Raw genomic sequence first — 19,233 nt, 5'->3', positions numbered from 1 at the left:
AGTGACTTAATATAAACTGGCACAACACTCCTTGAGGCAATGAAAACCATAGCAATGTCGGGAAAGAAATGAAAGAAGGAGGGGAGAATTTAATGTCCAATATAATCTAGAGAAACAAGCGTTCTACTTAGTATTATTATTTGATTGGGATAATAATGTGTGCATTTATGAAATGTGTTATATTTTGTGCATTTTGTAATTTGTTGTTGTCATTATATATGTATATATATACACACACACATATAGACACATATGTGTATATACATATATACATTTTCAGCTATCTTGATCCTGGATTTCTAGTCAAAACCTAATTGAAACAATCCAATTCACGAACTTCTAAAAAGCAGTAAAATTATCCTTCAAAAGGAAAAATAATTGTTAATAAGAGAAAAAAATAAATGAGACCAATGAAGAAAACTGATGACAGCTGAGTCATATGTAAGCTATGTGGCTCATGGCAACATTCTTATAAAAACCTGAATCCGAAGTAGAAGTCGCCTGTTAGCCTGTTCTAATTTCTTCTGTCTGTGTTCTAATTCTCGGGCTCTCTGTTGTTCTTTTTGTAGCCACTTGATGTACTCCACTGATGCTTTTAGAATGGTTCCTTTGTTCCAGCGCATATCACTGTAGAACGGAGAGATAACCTTTTCACAATTGTGCATGTCAGCAGAATTCATAAGAACTTACAAAATCTTTTACATTAATATGAAATAATGATTTACATGACTATTATTCACTCTTAGATATTATTGCTTCTGAATAGAAATTTTAATAGAATAGTTAAGAAGCCCTTATATAGTAAAATTAATCCCAGAATGAAAATAAGTGTCAAAAGAAAGTAATAAAGTGACTTTTTGTGGGAGAGCTAAATGCAATATCATGATTCTACCATTACAGTTTTTATATTTTTAGTGAAAATTGCTTTTATTATTAACTCCAAGATTAAAATCTATGTGCAGTATTTCTGCATTAATGAACTAGGAAATGTACATTACTGAGGACTTAAGCCTAAATTTTTTAAGATCATTTCAAATGTAGCAATCTTTCAACCTATTTTCTAATAAGGTTGCTTTTATGTTTCTAAGAAAAAAATAAAGTCCCTCCTGAATGGTGATCCTGAGCAATTGTGAAACAAATCAGACTCTGGCAACATCACTTTATGTAAGAGAGCAAACTTTCTAAAACCATTCAGCCATTTTTTCTGTACAAACATCATCAAAACTTTTTAAAGGCTTGATATGAGTAGCTGTTTTTAAATACATTTAAGATAAGTAAATATAATTAAACATTACTGGATAACTTTTTAGGCTTTAGCATAGAAGAAATCATTTCATTAAAACTTACTTTTAAGACAGAAGAAATTAAAGCTATGACATTGTGGAAGAGGCTACTGAGTTTGGTATCTGAAAATATACATTAATGAATGTAATACTGCATGAGAAATAATAATATGTTTGCAGAATGAGTCCAAACTAATTGCTAAGTGTTAATCAGAGTTGTTGGAAAACCTGGATGCATTTTTAATTTAGAGTCATGAGATGTTTTTAGTATAGCGTAAAGCGCACAGGTAGGGAAATATAACATTTTTCTACATATATTTTTAGTGATGAGACAATGCCATTAGCAGTAAAATATTAAAAGAAGAGACATTTTTCTACTAGCAGGTGAAAATACTTACTGGAGCCTGGATAAGAGCTCTGTTCTACTGCAGTGCACCAAAACATTGTCAACGGACATCGCAAGTTTGAAAATGCTTTGTCATTTCTTTAAGGCTATAATGGCTGTTGGTCTCACTCCACTCACGGGGGCTGAGGGGAATGGGTGGGATGGTGGTGGTGGGAAGGGTGGGGAGAGACAGGCTCTCTTTGGTGTTAAACTAAGTATCCGTAACTGAATCGTGTCATGGACTCTAAACTAAAATTTAAGTAGTAGCAAAAGCCTTATGGACCCTTATGTTGTGTCATTTTTTTCCCATGGGAAGAAAAACTTGAGGACAGAGAAATATGTTTAAAAAAAAAAAAAGATAGCCCTAGACAACTTTGAAGTTTAAAGTACTATTTAGTTCAAAAACAAATCTTCAAAATGGTGGTAGAGAACACACAATGAGCCTCCCTTCAATTTGTACCTGATGTCACTTACAATACGTTTTTTAAGTTCCTCTATTTTAAAGACATTTTAATGTACAAGATTCTTTCTTAATTTATTTTTTATTTTTTTATATTTACTGAAGAGACTTTTGCCTCTCTCCCAAAACAATTTCAGCAAAGAGGCATTATAAATATTACATAGGGTGGTACCATATATAGACACACCAATAAAGGCATGGCTAAAGAATAAGTGTTGATTGTTGATGCTGGCCTTTCATTTTCTGCACAACAATTTTTTAAGATCTTAAAACTTTGGTGGATTGAAAGCCTGAATGCATTTACAGTCAGAGCAGATAATACAAATGTATAAATTGGAGTAAGTAAGGAGTGCTGCCAGGCAAAGCTATGGAAAATGTACAATCTGTTATCTGAGGAGTGCACATCCACTTAAAAGCATTAAAAAATAATTCTAAAAAGATTTTTAAAAAGAGAGAAAAAAATATTATGACAGGTCTGAATTTTTTTATTATTATTTATTTATTTATTTATTTATTTATTTTTGCTTCAACATTTTGTGACTCCTGACTTAGAAAGCTTTGTCAGGTCTCATATGCTGTGCCAACTATCATTCTTACACAAAAGCAGGAGGAATTTGGTTGTAGAGGGGAGGAAAGATAAAGTAAAAAAACTTCAAACTATTTAGAAAACTTTTTAAAGTGCAAAAACAAGAGTAATAGAGTAATTAATGATCTAATACTATTTTTAAATTTCTACTCATGTAATTTTTGTAAACATGGCTCACAAAAACACATACAGACAAAAGTGTTTCCAAGAAAGCTAAAGAGGACAACTACAACATGTTGTAGAAGCTCTTCACGCTTTCTCTTTGATTGTTATTTTTGTTGGAGTTTTGTTTTTTTAACACTGATCAAGAGATTGTCATTGCCTGGTCGTGTTTTTTTTTCACGTACTTTTCTCAACCTATACTTCTCAATTACAGCTATTCTCTGTATTACTTTTCCTTCTGACCTCACCATTATGACCTGCAAAGAAATGGAATTTTCTGAATGTTTCGATACATAAAAATAAAAACTTCATAGAATTCAAAGTATCTTCAGGTATTAACTTTTATTTCCTAAGCCAACTCCAAAATATCTTCCAATCATGAGCTGGAAAGGTACTCAAAGGTCAACCATGCCACAGTTGCTGCCATTTGCCCAAGAGTATATGGGGTTTAGGAGATAAGCCCCAGGTTTCCTCACTCAGTTCAGTACTTCTTCTGCCAACTGTGGCTTTCCCACCTTTCAAATGCATCTGCCACAAGAAATACGTTTTATATAGTGACTTGGCACACTCTTAGTATATAAAACTGCAACAAAGATTTCACAGAGCTTTCCTATTCTCTTTACATGTAATACTCTTATATTTTCAATGCTATTCTTCCTTTTTTGTTTAAAATGCTGCATTTGTCTCATTTGAGTGATTCCATGACCCATTAATAGGTATGGCACATAATTTGAAGTATCTCATACTAGACAATTGTATACTCTGATGTACTTTTTATTTTTAAAAATTGTTCTTAGTCATTTTAATGGTTGTAGTCACCTGTTCAACAAGTTATTCAAAAATTTGTTAAACTCAAACTAAAATCTTGGAAGGGTTTTTTTTGTTTGTTTTTGTTTTTTTTCCAGATCCACTGTTTGTTAATTTTCTCATTGTCATAACATAATAATGTCATTTCTTCTTTCCTTTTCTCACCCTCAAAGTAAATTTGCCTCCTCTATGCTACCCTTCCCTTTCCCCAGCATTCTTGTTTCCTGTGACTTTCAGATTATCCCTAATAACATTTGAAAATGTGACAAATGGATCCAAAATAATTTTGTCACGTAGACGAGTATTCCTTAGTCCATGGAGCCAGACCATGGTTCTCAGGTAAAGTCCATTTTAAGAGGATATGCTCTGGATTCAACCATGGGACCCTCATTGCTAAACCCTAAAAAGGGACACGGGAGTAACAGGCCAGGCCACAGCAAGCCAAGGAATAAAATGTATTTAAACAGAATTAGTACTGAGACTTTTGGAATGCCATACATTTCAATGAAGTGTCCTCTCTATCTGTGATATACAGAAAGATCCATGTATAGACATACTCAACATCTAATTAATGTGTTTTCCATTAGACCCCAAATAAATGTTATTTCCTACATACAACATAATAGAATTAAAACAAATAATAACCCTTCTTTCTGAGATTCGTAAGGAAGAGAAAAACAATGCTTGCAATGTGGTTTTCCCAATTCTGGTCTCTTTTAGATACGAGTCTACAGTAAATTGAATTTTCATATTCTAGACTAAGGGTAGACAAACTATAGCCCACAGCTTATTTTTGTCCATACATTTCACTGGATGTGGTCAAGCTCATTCCTTCACATGTTGTCTGTGTCTGCTTTCATGCTACAATGCCAGAGTTAAATAACTGTGACAAAGACTTTCTGTGTGGCCCACAAAGCTTGAAATATTTACTATCTGGCCCTATACAAAAAATGCTTACCATCCCATGTTCTAGAAAATGAATTAGAACTAGAAAGGAGTCTTTAGATAAAGTTTTTATTAAAATTTGGAGTAATAATCTCTCATAAAACTTTGTAACTTGCAAACTATTCCCATATACCTTATTTGATTTTATTTTTATAAAAACACAGGCATATAGGGAAGACAAGTGTTTTCTTTAGCTAACAGAGTCACATGTTTAGATACTTTAAAAGATTTGAAGAGTTTGGAGTAGAGTCTAAATTAGACCTGAGCTCTTCAGACCCTAAATGTCTTCGCAGTCTAATATGTACATAAGGACATATATTGCATTCCCTTTTCTAACGAATTGTTGAATTGTCCAAGTAAATGAGCAAATTCGGATTTAGAGAAAAAGTGCTTCAAAATCTCACAAATGTAATATTTTTTGGGGGTGGGCGGGGAGGTGCAGCGTCTTGTTCTATCACCCAGGCTGGAATGCAGTGGTGCGATCATGGCTCACTTCAGCCTTGAAATCCTGGGTTCAAGCGATCCCTGTGTCTCAGCCTCCTGAGTAGCTTGGAGTACAGGTTCATGCTACCACGCCAAGCTCTTGCTCTTTCTTTCTCTTTCTTTCTTTCCCCTTCCCTTCCCTTTCCTCCCGTCCTCTCCCCTCCCCTCCCCTCCTCTCTTCTCCCTTCCCCTCCCTTCCTCTCCCTTCCCTTTCTTTTCCTTCTTGCTTGCTTTCTCTTTAGAGGTGGGATTGCACCCAGACCTATCTTGAACTCCCGGCCTCAAACAATCTTCCTGTTTGGCCCTCCCAAAGTACTGGGATTATAGGCATGAGACAATGTGCCTGGCACACAAGTATGACTTTATCAAACATGATCATTTCTGGATAATGAATAATATCCAGTATTTGGAGAAAAAAATAATTCTCAGTTTTAAGGAAATATTTTCAAATCATTTTATTAATGCTACAGATTCCATGTTTTCACTATTTTTTTTTTCTTTTTTTGAGACACAGTCTTGCTCTGTTGCCCAGGCTGGAGTGCAGCGGCACGATCTCAGCTCACCACAACCTCTGCCCCCTGGGTTCAAGCGATTCTCCCACCTCAGCCTCCTGAATAGCTGGGATTACAGGCATGCGCCACCATGCCAGACTAAGTTTTGTATTTTTAGTAGAGATGGAGTTTCACCATGTTGGCCAGGATGGTCTTACACTTCTGACCTCAAGTGATCAGCCCACCTCGGCCTCCCAAAGTGCTGGGATTACAGGTGTTCTATTTTTAAAGAAACATTCAATATTTTAACTTAACACTTTATTTCTCAATATTTACAAGAGTAACTAATTTGTTTGATGGACATTTTGTGCATACAGCACAAAGCCTGGTCAGCATCAATCAATATGCTTTTACAATTCCATTTGTTACTTGTGTGTCTCCAAAATTTGGGGACCTTGGAAAATCTAACAATTCTATTTTCACTTGCATGCAAATTTTAAATTGGGAGAATTGTTATACTCATAAAAATTGAATATACCAGTCCGTATCATAAATAATATTTGACATTATCACTAAATTTGAAAATATTGTCACCTTACAGAAAGACTCACTATGAATTGAGGAGAAATAACTTATTTACTTCTTATAGCTCAAATGGACAACTCTTGTAACAGCCTTGATGCTCAATAACAATCAGCCTGGAATAGACATTTTAAAATGAGCCCAGCAATAGCCTTATTTTTGCCATAAGCTGCTTAGTTTCCTAGTCATTGGTTCTCCTCCCTTTTCCCTCCCATTCATTTTTGGGGGTCTTTAAATTATAACATTATTATAGAAATGATTGTTGAACTCACGGATCATTAGACTTTGGAATAAGAGTGCCAAGCTCCTTGATTCGGTAATTAATATTATACCTTCTTCTTCTTTCAACTATTAAAGAAGAAACATTATTGATTATTCTCATTAATGCACAGTTCACTTTTGGTCAGCTGTAAACTTTCTTAATAATCTTTTAAAAACAATGGGCAAAAAACTTTCCATTTAGTCAAATGATAATACTTCTCAAGAATAAATTAAAAATTCTTTATTCTAAAAGTAAAAGTTTCAATATTAGAATTATAAATATACAATTTACACTGTTTTAACAACATTTTGTCACAAAACATTTTTTAAAATTCTTTAAAATACTATAATATTCATAATGCAATGTGTATATATATATTCATATGTTATCTGTTTGATTATTTCATACATTGACAATTTGTCAATCCATCAAGATTGTAATCATTTGAGGTCATGCAACACTCTTTACTCTTCTCATATACTGTCCTCAAAGTCTAACAATGTTTAGCACATAGTAGGTGTGTGTATCCAGTTAGATTCTATGACCTCCTTGAGGGCAGGGACCTAACTCACTTATTTTAGTATCATCAGAGAGCTTGACATACAGGAGGGGATAAATAAATGTATATTGATTAGACCATAAATTTATTTTTCTATTTTAGTTTCCAATAATATATAAATAACTTGTTGTTATACTTTGGCACTCTGTAGACACACCTGGAAGGACTATTAAAACAGATTTGCACCACACACTTAAGGATTCTAATTTGAGTGTGTCCTGGAAGTAGGGGGAGAAGAGTGGGCAAGAATTTCTATTTCTAAGAAGTTTCACAGTGATGCTGATACTGTTTTTGTAGGGCCAATGCTTTGAAAACTACTGATATCAGCTCTTATTCAGAGACTGTTTTCTTTTGTTGCATTTCCATACATTCATTGCTTATGGCAAATTTCTGAACATCGTAAATATTCAACATAAAACATATATCTGTCAAATTCCTGTATTACTCTTCTCTAAGAGCAGTCTTCTACTCTATATTCCTAATATCAAGAACCATAACATATACTTGTATATGGTATCTTTTTCAACAGATAAGTTTAAACTTTTCAGGGAAGTAAAGGTAGAAAAGGATATGAAGAAGAGGAAAATATATTTTTTAAATGTTGGAAAATACTTAAACAGTTCACATTTGAGAATTACGAACTGCTACTAGAAACAAGGAAAGTCATCAGACTATGAATTGCCTTGATGAACTTACTCTACAAAGCAAATTACATGAATGAATTTGACCTTTAGGAATAATACATTGTGATTCCTCTAAAATGAGAATATAATCGATTCTGGTAAGAGTTTATTTTCCCTCTTCACCAGTCCTATTTCCCCTGTGCACATAATTCAGAAAACAGCTAAATGACACCACAAAAAACACTGACTAGAAAATAAAGATAAAGCTAATAGAAACATATGTACACACATATAATACATATATACATATATAGAAATGTATATATAAAACATATGCATATATAAATAATAAGATTTTATTAATAATTTTATGTCAACACACATTAACTCTTATAAGCCACACTTTTAAATACAAGATGAAGAACAACTATGAAGCAAGTTCACAGTTTTTTTTTCTCAAAATAAGGGACTGTTTTTGTCCTGTCATGTTTATTTAAGATATTTTATTTAAATCTATCTTATGTAGAATGTCAGAACCTTCTTCTCTACTCTTCTTAGATAGTAGTCTATGAATTTTTAAATGGCTAATTATAATGAGAAATCTGGTTCCCCAATGTTGTTCATACCTAGTACTAGTTATTTGTAAAGGAGTCAAGTTTTAAGAAATTACTAAACTACTTCATGCCACGGTGGTTTCACTACACAACATTTTTGACATATTCACTCAATCCTGTCCTTAGATCCAGACAAGAGAGGCTACTACTCCGATCAATATTTAGAGGACGCACTCTTGCCTTCTCTGGCCATGCCTCTCGCCACTCAGCAAGGCAGCCACAGGGCCAAGGGAACCCTTCTAAACTATACTCTGGGTTATTAGCACAAGCAATTTCCTCCCTTATTCCCTGAGCTCACTTCCAGAGCCTGCGTAGGCCACCTCCCTCGGTCCATCCTCCTGAATAAGGAGGTGCCTGATTTCTCCATCTCATATGACCTGTTATTAGAGTCTAATTAACCCTTAGGAAGGCACGAGAGCTCTATTTGTTCCAGAGGTGGAATTCAGCACTACAACACAGCAATGCCTTTCAGATAACATATCATTGAGAAGGGAGGAGCAAATTGACACAGAAGAATGGGAACCTAGAGTTATGTTTCTTACTATTTAAATGTTGTACATTTTCAAAAGTCACTTTTATCTCTTTAAACCTTTGAATCAGTGAGTCACAACAGAATTCAAATGTAACCAAATGCACTCATCTCAGTCACAGGCAGCCTCCTTGGGAGTGAATGATCAAGGAGGGAATTCGAGATGTTTCATTTTGCAAAAATAGATAGCTTTTCTGAGAGTTCACATTGTTAATATTTCCCAAAATAAATCAAGTTGTATGTGCAATTAATTTTGGCCATCTGACATCAAAATACTTATGGAGTATAATAAAAGACCATACACCTTAATGTCTATGCATTTCCTTTTGCATTAATTTTATACGGAAAAATATATACTCACTGAGGTTGTGGTTGTCCTTTTTTTGTCTCTCTTTTGCTAAAGCTCTAGTGTCAGTTTCTGATCAAAAGAAAAATAATAAAAACAAAGCTTAGTTCTACCTTAAAACCCCTCCAGGCAACGAAATTCAGAACTCCTAGGTGAAAATAAAATATTATTTGCTCTAAATGGTACAATAATATTTTTGATGCAAATATTCAGAAATTTGGAACACAGTACTCTTCAGTAAAAGGCAATAGCAAAGCTTTCAGGCTCTGGGATAATAAAAACTGAATTTCTTTTCTGGCCCTCCATTTAATAGCCATGTGATCTATTGCCACACTTCTCTGGGTTTCAGGCTCTTCATCTGTAAAATGACTATAATACGATACCTACCTTAAAATCATTGTGATAACCAAAAGAAATATAGTACACAGAAAATATAGTATTCAATTATTATTTTCAGGATTTTGAGATTCAGAAAGAAATTAATCCAATCTAAATATTTTATTAGTAATTATTGTTTCTACATCCCAAGAGTTGGAACTCACTACATTTCTCAAATATCCATATGAAGCAATTCCACACTTTTTTCCAGTAAATGGCACTTCCCTGTATGTATGGTGTGGTTGTATTTATATGACCATCAACCTCCAGGATGGCCTACAATGATTCTTAATTTGTAGTGTTCACACCTTGTAGTTCCCTCCCACATTAAATAAATAAGGCTGACCTGTGAAGCCACTAGCTTGTTGTGGAAATGACTAGTATGGAATCCAAGGCTAGATAATAGGAGAAATTTTTAACTTTCACATTGGCATCTCTTTGATCTCTAGTTGTCATGTCATGAGGACACTCAAGCAACCCTATGAAGAAGTCCAAGTAGTCAGGAACAAAGGCCACTTGCCAACAGGCAGCACTATCCTACAAGACCTTGAGTGAAACACCTCGGGAGTGCATCCTCCAGCCTCAGTCAAGTCTCAGGTGTCTGTACTTCTGGCTGCCATCTTGACTACAGCCTCATAAGAGGCTCTGGTCTGAACGAATTCACTAGGCCACTCCTGGATTCTTGATGCTCAGAGACTGAATGAGATTATAAATGTTTATTACTTTGAGATTATAAATATTTATTACTTCAAATTGCCAAATTTCAGGGGTAATTTGTTGTTATGCAACAAAAATAATACAATACTATTAGAGTTATAATTTTAAAAGTTAATAAAATAATACATTTTATTTAAGTGTATGTATTAAGAACTACAGTCATTATAGTCTGAATAATTTGGATGCATATACATTTTTGAATTATTGGTTGAGCTTTCAGAGTGGTCATGTATTTATTTAAAATTTTACCATTAACTATGTAAAATTCTTAAAGACTGGTGTTTGAGCTCCAGACCAAAAGTTTATTGTAGAAATCTCAAGTGAATTTATTTATTTTTATGGAGGAACTAACACTGGACCTGTAAGTCAGGAAATCCTTACATTGATCCAGTTCTGCCTGTAATCAGCTGTTACACCTTTGGAAAAGTAGCTCCTTTGACCCTGGGTTGATTTCCTTATTTATTTTGGAAGCACTTGACTATGCTCCTATAATTTGAGTTGCAACAATTTTGAAATAAACTATTGAAAACTCAGGGTTTGTTTTCAATTAAGAAAATTAAATGTGAGTCTATCATGAAATCCATAAAACAAGCTAAAAAGAAAAAAAATCCAATATTTGTTTTTTGTCAAATTCTGCATACAAAGAATAGACTAATTTCTCTAATTTATTATATCACTTTGTAACCATGTTAATAAACGGCATCTATTTAATATAAAAATGAACCTATGTTAAATGAAGCTGTCTTTTATATATGTATGTATATAAGCGTGTGTGTATATATGTATATATGTATACAAAACATATGTATTTGCTCAATTTCCAAAATAATGAATCAATTCAGTCAAACTATAAGTTATATTAACTTACTGCTTGATTATCATGGAAAGAAATCATGAATTTACTGTCTCTTCTTTTTCGTAATTGTTTTGTTATACTTTTAAAATTCTAGTTAGCAAATATATGTCACTCATAACTTATGTCATTAATAAAAATAAAAAAGGTAAAACTATAAAAACAATACTACCTGTAATTTCTCTTTTCATTGGTAGACTACTTGGACAAGAAGCACTTGTAAGCCCCATGTTAATTGGTGAAATTCCTTGTTCACCACTATACACATCCAAAATACTTCCAGATAACTTGAGAGGAAAAAGGAAGAAAAGATTAATAAAAAGTTCTGTGCAAATTGATATATTTAGTTATATATATTACATTTTCCTCTTTAAATGTGGCATTTTGTTAATAATAATTTGTAATTTAAGGCATTTTGCTTTTAAACAAGACAAGAGTATGCATTAACTTTTTAAAAATGCAGCGTAAAATGCTTACGGATAAGACGCACTGAAAAAAAGTTATATGTGTTTAGACAAAATGAGAAATCAGTTCATGTATGAAGGAACATTCTTATTAATATTTACAAAGTTATGGAAGTTTGATCCAGCATATGACCTGGTTATAAATTGATACAATTAAAAATATTATTTTGGACAAAAATCAATATGCATCTTTGCAAAGCTGGAAAGTTCGTCACATCCCACAAATTAGGTATAATGGTTGGACATTTTGGGAGTCTTCTGAATGCCATCAGTGCTACCAGCAACTCACAGTCAAGAGGTGTTTTACACTGTTAATTAAATGAGAAACTCTTCCCTTCCTGGAAGGCATACGTTTTCTCATTGTACACTTAATGTTCTAGATTATTATAAATATCCAGCTGAACCAAAAGTAGTCTAAAACTACTTTTGCCTCTAGTGAATATAGGGTACATCCAATTATAGCAACACTACAATTCTTGAACTGCTTCTTGGGAACAATTTTTCAGAAAACCTAAGTTGTTGTATACACAATTCAAAATTGTACCAATTCATTATTCAAGGTGCGCTTATTGATTTGATTTCCCAAGAAAATCAAATTTAAGTAATATTCATATTTCAGGTTAATACTCGTTATTCCAGAACAAGCTGCATTCACTATGCAGGATTTGAAATTTTAAGATTTTTCCATTGTGAGTATCTTTATTCCACTTCTGTGCAATAAATAAAGAGCTGAATAAGAAGCAATTTTTTTTCTTTCCTCAAGGACTAGGAATAAAACATATAATGAAACAATGCTTTAACAAGTCTTCATGAAGAACCTAACTTCACAACCCACTTTTTGAAAAACTCCAATTCAATCTGAGAGAATTGATAAAATCAGACTGGAAATAAATATGAAGAAAGGACATATTATGACCAAAATTAGTTTCTGAGATAATAGTCCATTATAGTATATATAATAAATTTTGTATATACCTGAGGGGAAAAATTTGAAAATGCAGTTAATATCACATCAGTTTATATGCATGTCAATAAAGACATGTTAGACTTATATGGCTCTCAGATGTATTTTTTCATATTTTTTCACTATTAACTCTATTAGGACTCTTCACATTTATTTTATATAAACTTAATTGTAAGAGAATTTTTGCTTTATGGGTCTTGGAAGGGAGCTATAAAAGCCAGCTATTTAAGTCATCGCTATTTCTCCTCAATTTTCTCATCTGTAAAATAGGGACAAAGTTGAGCAAATTAGGCAGACAATATGTGTTAGTATCAAATAAATACAATCATTCTTTGGAAGAAATTCAAAAAGCAGTTTTTCTAAGATGTGACTCACTTAGTCATACTTTTTAAAGTGCAAATTTTCCAAGGTCATTTTTGAAAGTCCTGTTGGTTACGAGCTGAGGCATCACCAGTCTGAATCGTACATTTCCGCTGTGCCTTTGAGAAGCATAATGGACACATTGAACAAAAAGAGAGTGAGGGGACAGAACTAGGAAAAGGGCACTTTCCCTCTGAAGAGCTTGAATTCAGCTGGATTTCAATGAAGAAGTGGCAAGTTGCAGAAATGTTAAGGAAGGAGCCATATTACAGATATACTGCAACAATAAAGCAAGAGGTTCCTAACTATAGCATTTCCTTGCCTCCATATTACCTGGTCAGACAGCACCCAGTGTGTTATTCCTTAGAAATGGGGTTGAAATTCTGATAATAAATCTAATCCTGCTTAACTGTAGCCACATTGCATATTCTTCTGATCTTGGTTATTGTCTAATTTATGCCCTAAAGCACAATAATTAATATCCTATTTAATTTTATGCTGTAGGTACTTCTCTATTTCATGTAAATGGCTAATCATTTTTTGAATATCATTAAACAATTGAGCTCAGTTTCAAAGTGTGTAATACACTTCATGTAACCTAAAGTGCATTTTCTCCATTAAAAGATGTAAGAGTCCAGTGTTAGTGAAAATGTACAGATTGCATTCACCTGTGAAAAAGCTCATGAAGAAAACTTATATCAACCTTTTTGAAAGGTATAAGTTACTTATGTAATAAGGTCCAAGTTTTAACTATATTTTATAGATCTGTAGGCAAATGAATACCTATTTTATGAAGAAATATTTATTATGATATTTTTAAAAGGTTGCTTTCTCAGTAAAGCAAAATCTACGATGTGACAGTAGGCAAACATATTAACAAAAAATTCACAAACTTTAAAGACATAAAACAAATAATTTATTATAAAATCCAGTCAACAAAGTGAGAGAGAAGGCCTGATAGAGCAGAGTCTACTTCTCTATAAGGCAATACTTCTCTCTAATAGAAAAAAGTGAACTCCTGATCTGAGAAACTGCTTTGAGGTGAGGAGTGATTGACAGTAGTTTCTTAGTATCAGAGGCTCTTCCCCTTAGATTTTATTCACATCTCCACTACTGAGGTCATAGGGACTGAAATAGACAGAGTCTAACCTTTCCACATATATACTGCTATCTACAATAACTAATACTTCCTGAAGAAAATGAGATAGCAGGTCAAAATATCAAAAGATTTGAGGATAATGACTATTTCAAAAGTAAGGCAACAAGCAACATTATAAATAACATCAAAGGTATTTGTAATATAAAATAATCAACAAAAAACATAATGACCAAAGCGACCAAGGAGAAATAAGAGATATGAGAAACAGAACGCTTAGAAAAAAATCCTATAGAATGGAAAAACAACATAATGGAAATGATAAAAAAGAAATAAAAGAATTGATAAAATATAAAACCAAATTTTAAAAATAATCTCCCACAAGGATAAGGGAAAGGCCTAAGAAATAGAACATATGAAAGAACACCTAAACAATACAGGGAATAGAGTTATTAGAACTAAATTACAGACAATAGGAGTTTCAAAAAGAAAGAAAAATAATATTGGAAGAAAGACAGTAGTTTTTAAAGTGACGGAGACACATTTTTAAGAATTAATAATAATCAATGGACCACAGAGTTTTTTTTCAGCTTAAGTTACCATTATTTTATTTTCATTTAAAAATCAAAGTGTTTGTAGAATGCCTAATAAGAATGACAGAAAAAACCTACATTCAGATATATTATACTAAAATGAAACAATATACAATAATAAAGAGAAAAATCTAAAAGCCTAGAAAGAAAGATTATGTACAAAGAACAAAAGTCCAATTAATATTTTTCAATAGCAAAATTGAATGGAAAAATAGGGGGCGGAGCAAGATGGCCGAATAGGAACAGCTCCAGTCTCCAACTCCCAGCGCGAGCAACACAGAAGACCGGTGATTTCTGCATTTTCAACTGAGGTACTGGGTTCATCTCACTGGGGAGTGCCGGACGATCGGTGCTGGTCAGCTGCTGCAGCCCGACCAGCGAGAGCTGAAGCAGGGCGAGGCATTGCCTCACCTGGGAAGCGCAAGGGGGAAGGGAATCCCTTTTCCTAGCCAGGGGAACTGAGACACACAACACCTGGAAAATCGGGTAACTCCCACCCCAATACTGCGCTTTAAGCAAACAGGCACACCAGGAGATCATATCCCACACCTGGCCGGGAGGGTCCCACACCCACGGAGCCTCCCTCATTGCTAGCACAGCAGTCTGTGATCTACCGGCAAGGCAGCAGCGAGGCTGGGGGAGGGGCGCCCGCCATTGCTGAGGCTTAAGTAGGTAAACAAAGCTGCTGGGAAGCTCGAACTGGGTGGAGCTCACAGCAGCTCAAGGAAACCTGCCTGTCTCTGTAGACTCCACCTCTGGGGACAGGGCAATAACAAACACAGCCGAAACCTCTGTAGACGCAAACGACTCTGTCTGACAGCTTTGAAGAGAGCAGTGGATCTCCCAACACGGAGTTTGAGATCTGAGAAGGGACAGACTCCCTGCTCAAGTGGGTCCCTGACCCCTGAGTAGCCTAACTGGGAGACATCCCCCACTAGGGGCAGTCTGACACCCCACACCTCACAGGGTGGAGTACACCCCTGAGAGGAAGCTTCCAAAGCAAGAATCAGACAGGTACACTCGCTGTTCAGAAATATTCTATCTTCTGCAGCCTCTGCTGCTGATACCCAGGCAAACAGGGTCTGGAGTGGACCTCAAGAAATCTCCAACAGACCTACAGCTGAGGGTCCTGATTGTTAGAAGGAAAACTATCAAACAGGAAGGACACCTACACCAAAACCCCATCAGTATATCACCATCATCAAAGACCAGAGGCAGATAAAACCACAAAGATGGGGAAAAAGCAGGGCAGAAAAGCTGGAAATTCAAAAAATAAGAGCGCATCTCCCCCGGCAAAGGAGCGCAGCTCATCGCCAGCAACGGATCAAAGCTGGACGGAGAATGACTTTGACGAGATGAGAGAAGAAGGCTTCAGTCCATCAAATTTCTCAGAACTAAAGGAGGAATTACGTACCCAGCGCAAAGAAACTAAAAATTTTGAAAAAAAAGTGGAAGAATTGATGGCTAGAGTAATTAATGCAGAGAAGGTCATAAATGAAATGAAAGAGATGAAAACCATGACACGAGAAATACGTGACAAATGCACAAGCTTCAGTAACCGACTCGATCAACTGGAAGAAAGAGTATCTGCGATTGAGGATCAAATGAATGAAATGAAGCGAGAAGAGAAACCAAAAGAAAAAAGAAGAAAAAGAAATGAACAAAGCCTGCAAGAAGTATGGGATTATGTAAAAAGACCAAATCAACGTCTGATTGGGGTGCCTGAAAGTGAGGGGGAAAATGGAACCAAGTTGGAAAACACTCTTCAGGATATCATCCAGGAGAACTTCCCCAACCTAGTAGGGCAGGCCAACATTCAAATCCAGGAAATACAGAGAACGCCACAAAGATACTCCTCGAGAAGAGCAACTCCAAGACACATAATTGCCAGATTCACCAAAGTTGAAATGAAGGAAAAAATCTTAAGGGCAGCCAGAGAGAAAGGTTGGGTTACCCACAAAGGGAAGCCCATCAGACTAACAGCAGATCTCTCGGCAGAAACTCTCCAAGCCAGAAGAGAGTGGGGGCCAATATTCAACATTCTTAAAGAAAAGAATTTTCAACCCAGAATTTCATATCCAGCCAAACTAAGTTTCATAAGTGAAGGAGAAATAAAATCCTTTACAGATAAGCAAATGCTTAGAGATTTTGTCACCACTAGGCCTGCCTTACAAGAGACCCTGAAGGAAGCACTAAACATGGAAAGGAACAACCGGTACCAGTCATTGCAAAAACATGCCAAAATGTAAAGACCATCGAGGCTAGGAAGAAACTGCATCAACTAATGAGCAAAATAACCACTTAATATCATAATGGCAGGATCAAGTTCACACATAACAATCTTAACCTTAAATGTAAATGGACTAAATGCTCCAATTAAAAGACACAGACTGGCAAACTGGATAAAGAGTCAAGACCCATCAGTCTGCTGTATTCAGGAGACCCATCTCACACGCAGAGACATACATAGGCTCAAAATAAAGGGATGGAGGAAGATTTACCAAGCAAATGGAGAACAAAAATAAGCGGGGGTTGCAATCCTAGTCTCTGATAAAACAGACTTTAAACCATCAAAGATCAAAAGAGACAAAGAAGGCCATTACGTAATGGTAAAGGGATCAATTCAACAGGAAGAGCTAACTATCCTAAATATATATGCACCCAATACAGGAGCACCCAGATTCATAAAGCAAGTCCTTAGAGACTTACAAAGAGACTTCGACTCCCATACAATAATAATGGGAGACTTCAACACTCCACTGTCAACATTAGACAGATCAACGAGACAGAAAGTTAACAAGGATATCCAGGAATTGAACTCATCTCTGCAGCAAGCAGACCTAATAGACATCTATAGAACTCTCCACCCCAAATCAACAGAATATACATTCTTCTCAGCACCACATCGTACTTACTCCAAAATCGACCACGTAATTGGAAGTAAAGCACTCCTCAGCAAATGTACAAGAACAGAAATTATAACAAAGTGTCTCTCAGACCACAGTGCAATCAAACTAGAACTCAGGACTAAGAAACTCAATCAAAACCGCTCAACTACATGGAAACTGAACAACCTGCTCCTGAATGACTACTGGGTACATAACGAAATGAAGGCAGAAATAAAGATGTTCTTTGAAACCAATGAGAACAAAGATACAACATACCAGAATCTCTGGGACACATTTAAAGCAGTGTGTAGAGGGAAATTTATAGCACTAAATGCCCACAAGAGAAAGCAGGAAAGATCTAAAATTGACACTCTAACATCACAATTAAAAGAACTAGAGAAGCAAGAGCAAACACATTCGAAAGCTAGCAGAAGGCTAGAAATAACTAAGATCAGAGCAGAACTGAAGGAGATAGAGACACAAAAAACTCTCCAAAAAATCAATGAATCCAGGAGTTGGTTTTTTGAAAAGATCAACAAAATTGACAGACCACTAGCAAGACTAATAAAGAAGAAAAGAGAGAAGAATCAAATCGACGCAATTAAAAATGATAAAGGGGATATCACCACCGACCCCACAGAAATACAAACTACCATCAGAGAATACTATAAACACCTCTACGCAAATAAACTGGAAAATCTAGAAGAAATGGATAATTTCCTGGACACTTACACTCTTCCAAGACTAAACCAGGAAGAAGTTGAATCCCTGAATAGACCAATAGCAGGCTCTGAAATTGAGGCAATAATTAATAGCCTACCAACCAAAAAAAGTCCAGGACCAGATGGATTCACAGCTGAATTCTACCAGAGGTACAAGGAGGAGTTGGTACCATTCCTTCTGAAACTATTCCAATCAATAGAAAAAGAGGGAATCCTCCCTAACTCATTTTATGAGGCCAACATCATCCTGATACCAAAGCCTGGCAGAGACACAACAAAAAAAGAGAATTTTAGACCAATATCCCTGATGAACATCGATGCAAAAATCCTCAATAAAATACTGGCAAACCGGATTCAGCAACACATCAAAAAGCTTATCCACCAAGATCAAGTGGCCTTCATCCCTGGGATGCAAGGCTGGTTCAACATTCGCAAATCAATAAACATAATCCAGCATATAAACAGAACCAAAGACAAGAACCACATGATTATCTCAATAGATGCAGAAAAGGCTTTTGACAAAATTCAACAGCCCTTCATGCTAAAAACGCTCAATAAATTCGGTATTGATGGAACGTACCTCAAAATAATAACAGCTATTTATGACAAACCCACAGCCAATATCATACTGAATGGGCAAAAACTGGAAAAATTCCCTTTGAAAACTGGCACAAGACAGGGATGCCCTCTCTCACCACTCCTATTCAACATAGTGTTGGAAGTTCTGGCTAGGGCAATTAGGCAAGAGAAAGAAATCAAGGGTATTCAGTTAGGAAAAGAAGAAGTCAAACTGTCCCTGTTTGCAGATGACATGATTGTATATTTAGAAAACCCCATTGTCTCAGCCCAAAATCTCCTTAAGCTGATAAGCAACTTCAGCAAAGTCTCAGGATACAAAATTAATGTGCAAAAATCACAAGCATTCTTATACACCAGTAACAGACAAACACAGAGCCAAATCAGGAATGAACTTCCATTCACAATTGCTTCAAAGAGAATAAAATACCTAGGAATCCAACTTACAAGGGATGTAAAGGACCTCTTCAAGGAGAACTACAAACCACTGCTCAGTGAAATCAAA

At 35.2% G+C, this 19,233-nt stretch overlaps 1 protein-coding gene across 13 annotated transcripts in view; it reads right to left on the bottom strand.

The window, feature by feature from the left end:
• The window catches only part of LOC105475715 (transcription factor EC), a 557,301-nt gene that overhangs the window by 11,500 nt on the left and 526,568 nt on the right, over positions 1–19,233 (bottom strand). For all 13 annotated transcript variants that reach the window (XM_071094590.1, XM_071094586.1, XM_071094583.1 and 10 more), the window contains 4 exons: positions 11,238–11,352; positions 9,133–9,189; positions 6,457–6,532; positions 480–627 (listed from right to left, as the gene is read on the bottom strand). In XM_071094590.1, coding sequence (XP_070950691.1) covers positions 480–627; positions 6,457–6,532; positions 9,133–9,189; positions 11,238–11,352 — 396 coding nt within the window. The remainder of the gene's footprint in view (positions 1–479; positions 628–6,456; positions 6,533–9,132; positions 9,190–11,237; positions 11,353–19,233) is intronic.

This window comes from Macaca nemestrina, chromosome 4 (genome assembly GCF_043159975.1).
Source record: "Macaca nemestrina isolate mMacNem1 chromosome 4, mMacNem.hap1, whole genome shotgun sequence".
Lineage (NCBI taxonomy): Eukaryota > Metazoa > Chordata > Mammalia > Primates > Cercopithecidae > Macaca > Macaca nemestrina.
This window is presented reverse-complemented; position numbering and strand designations above follow the sequence as displayed.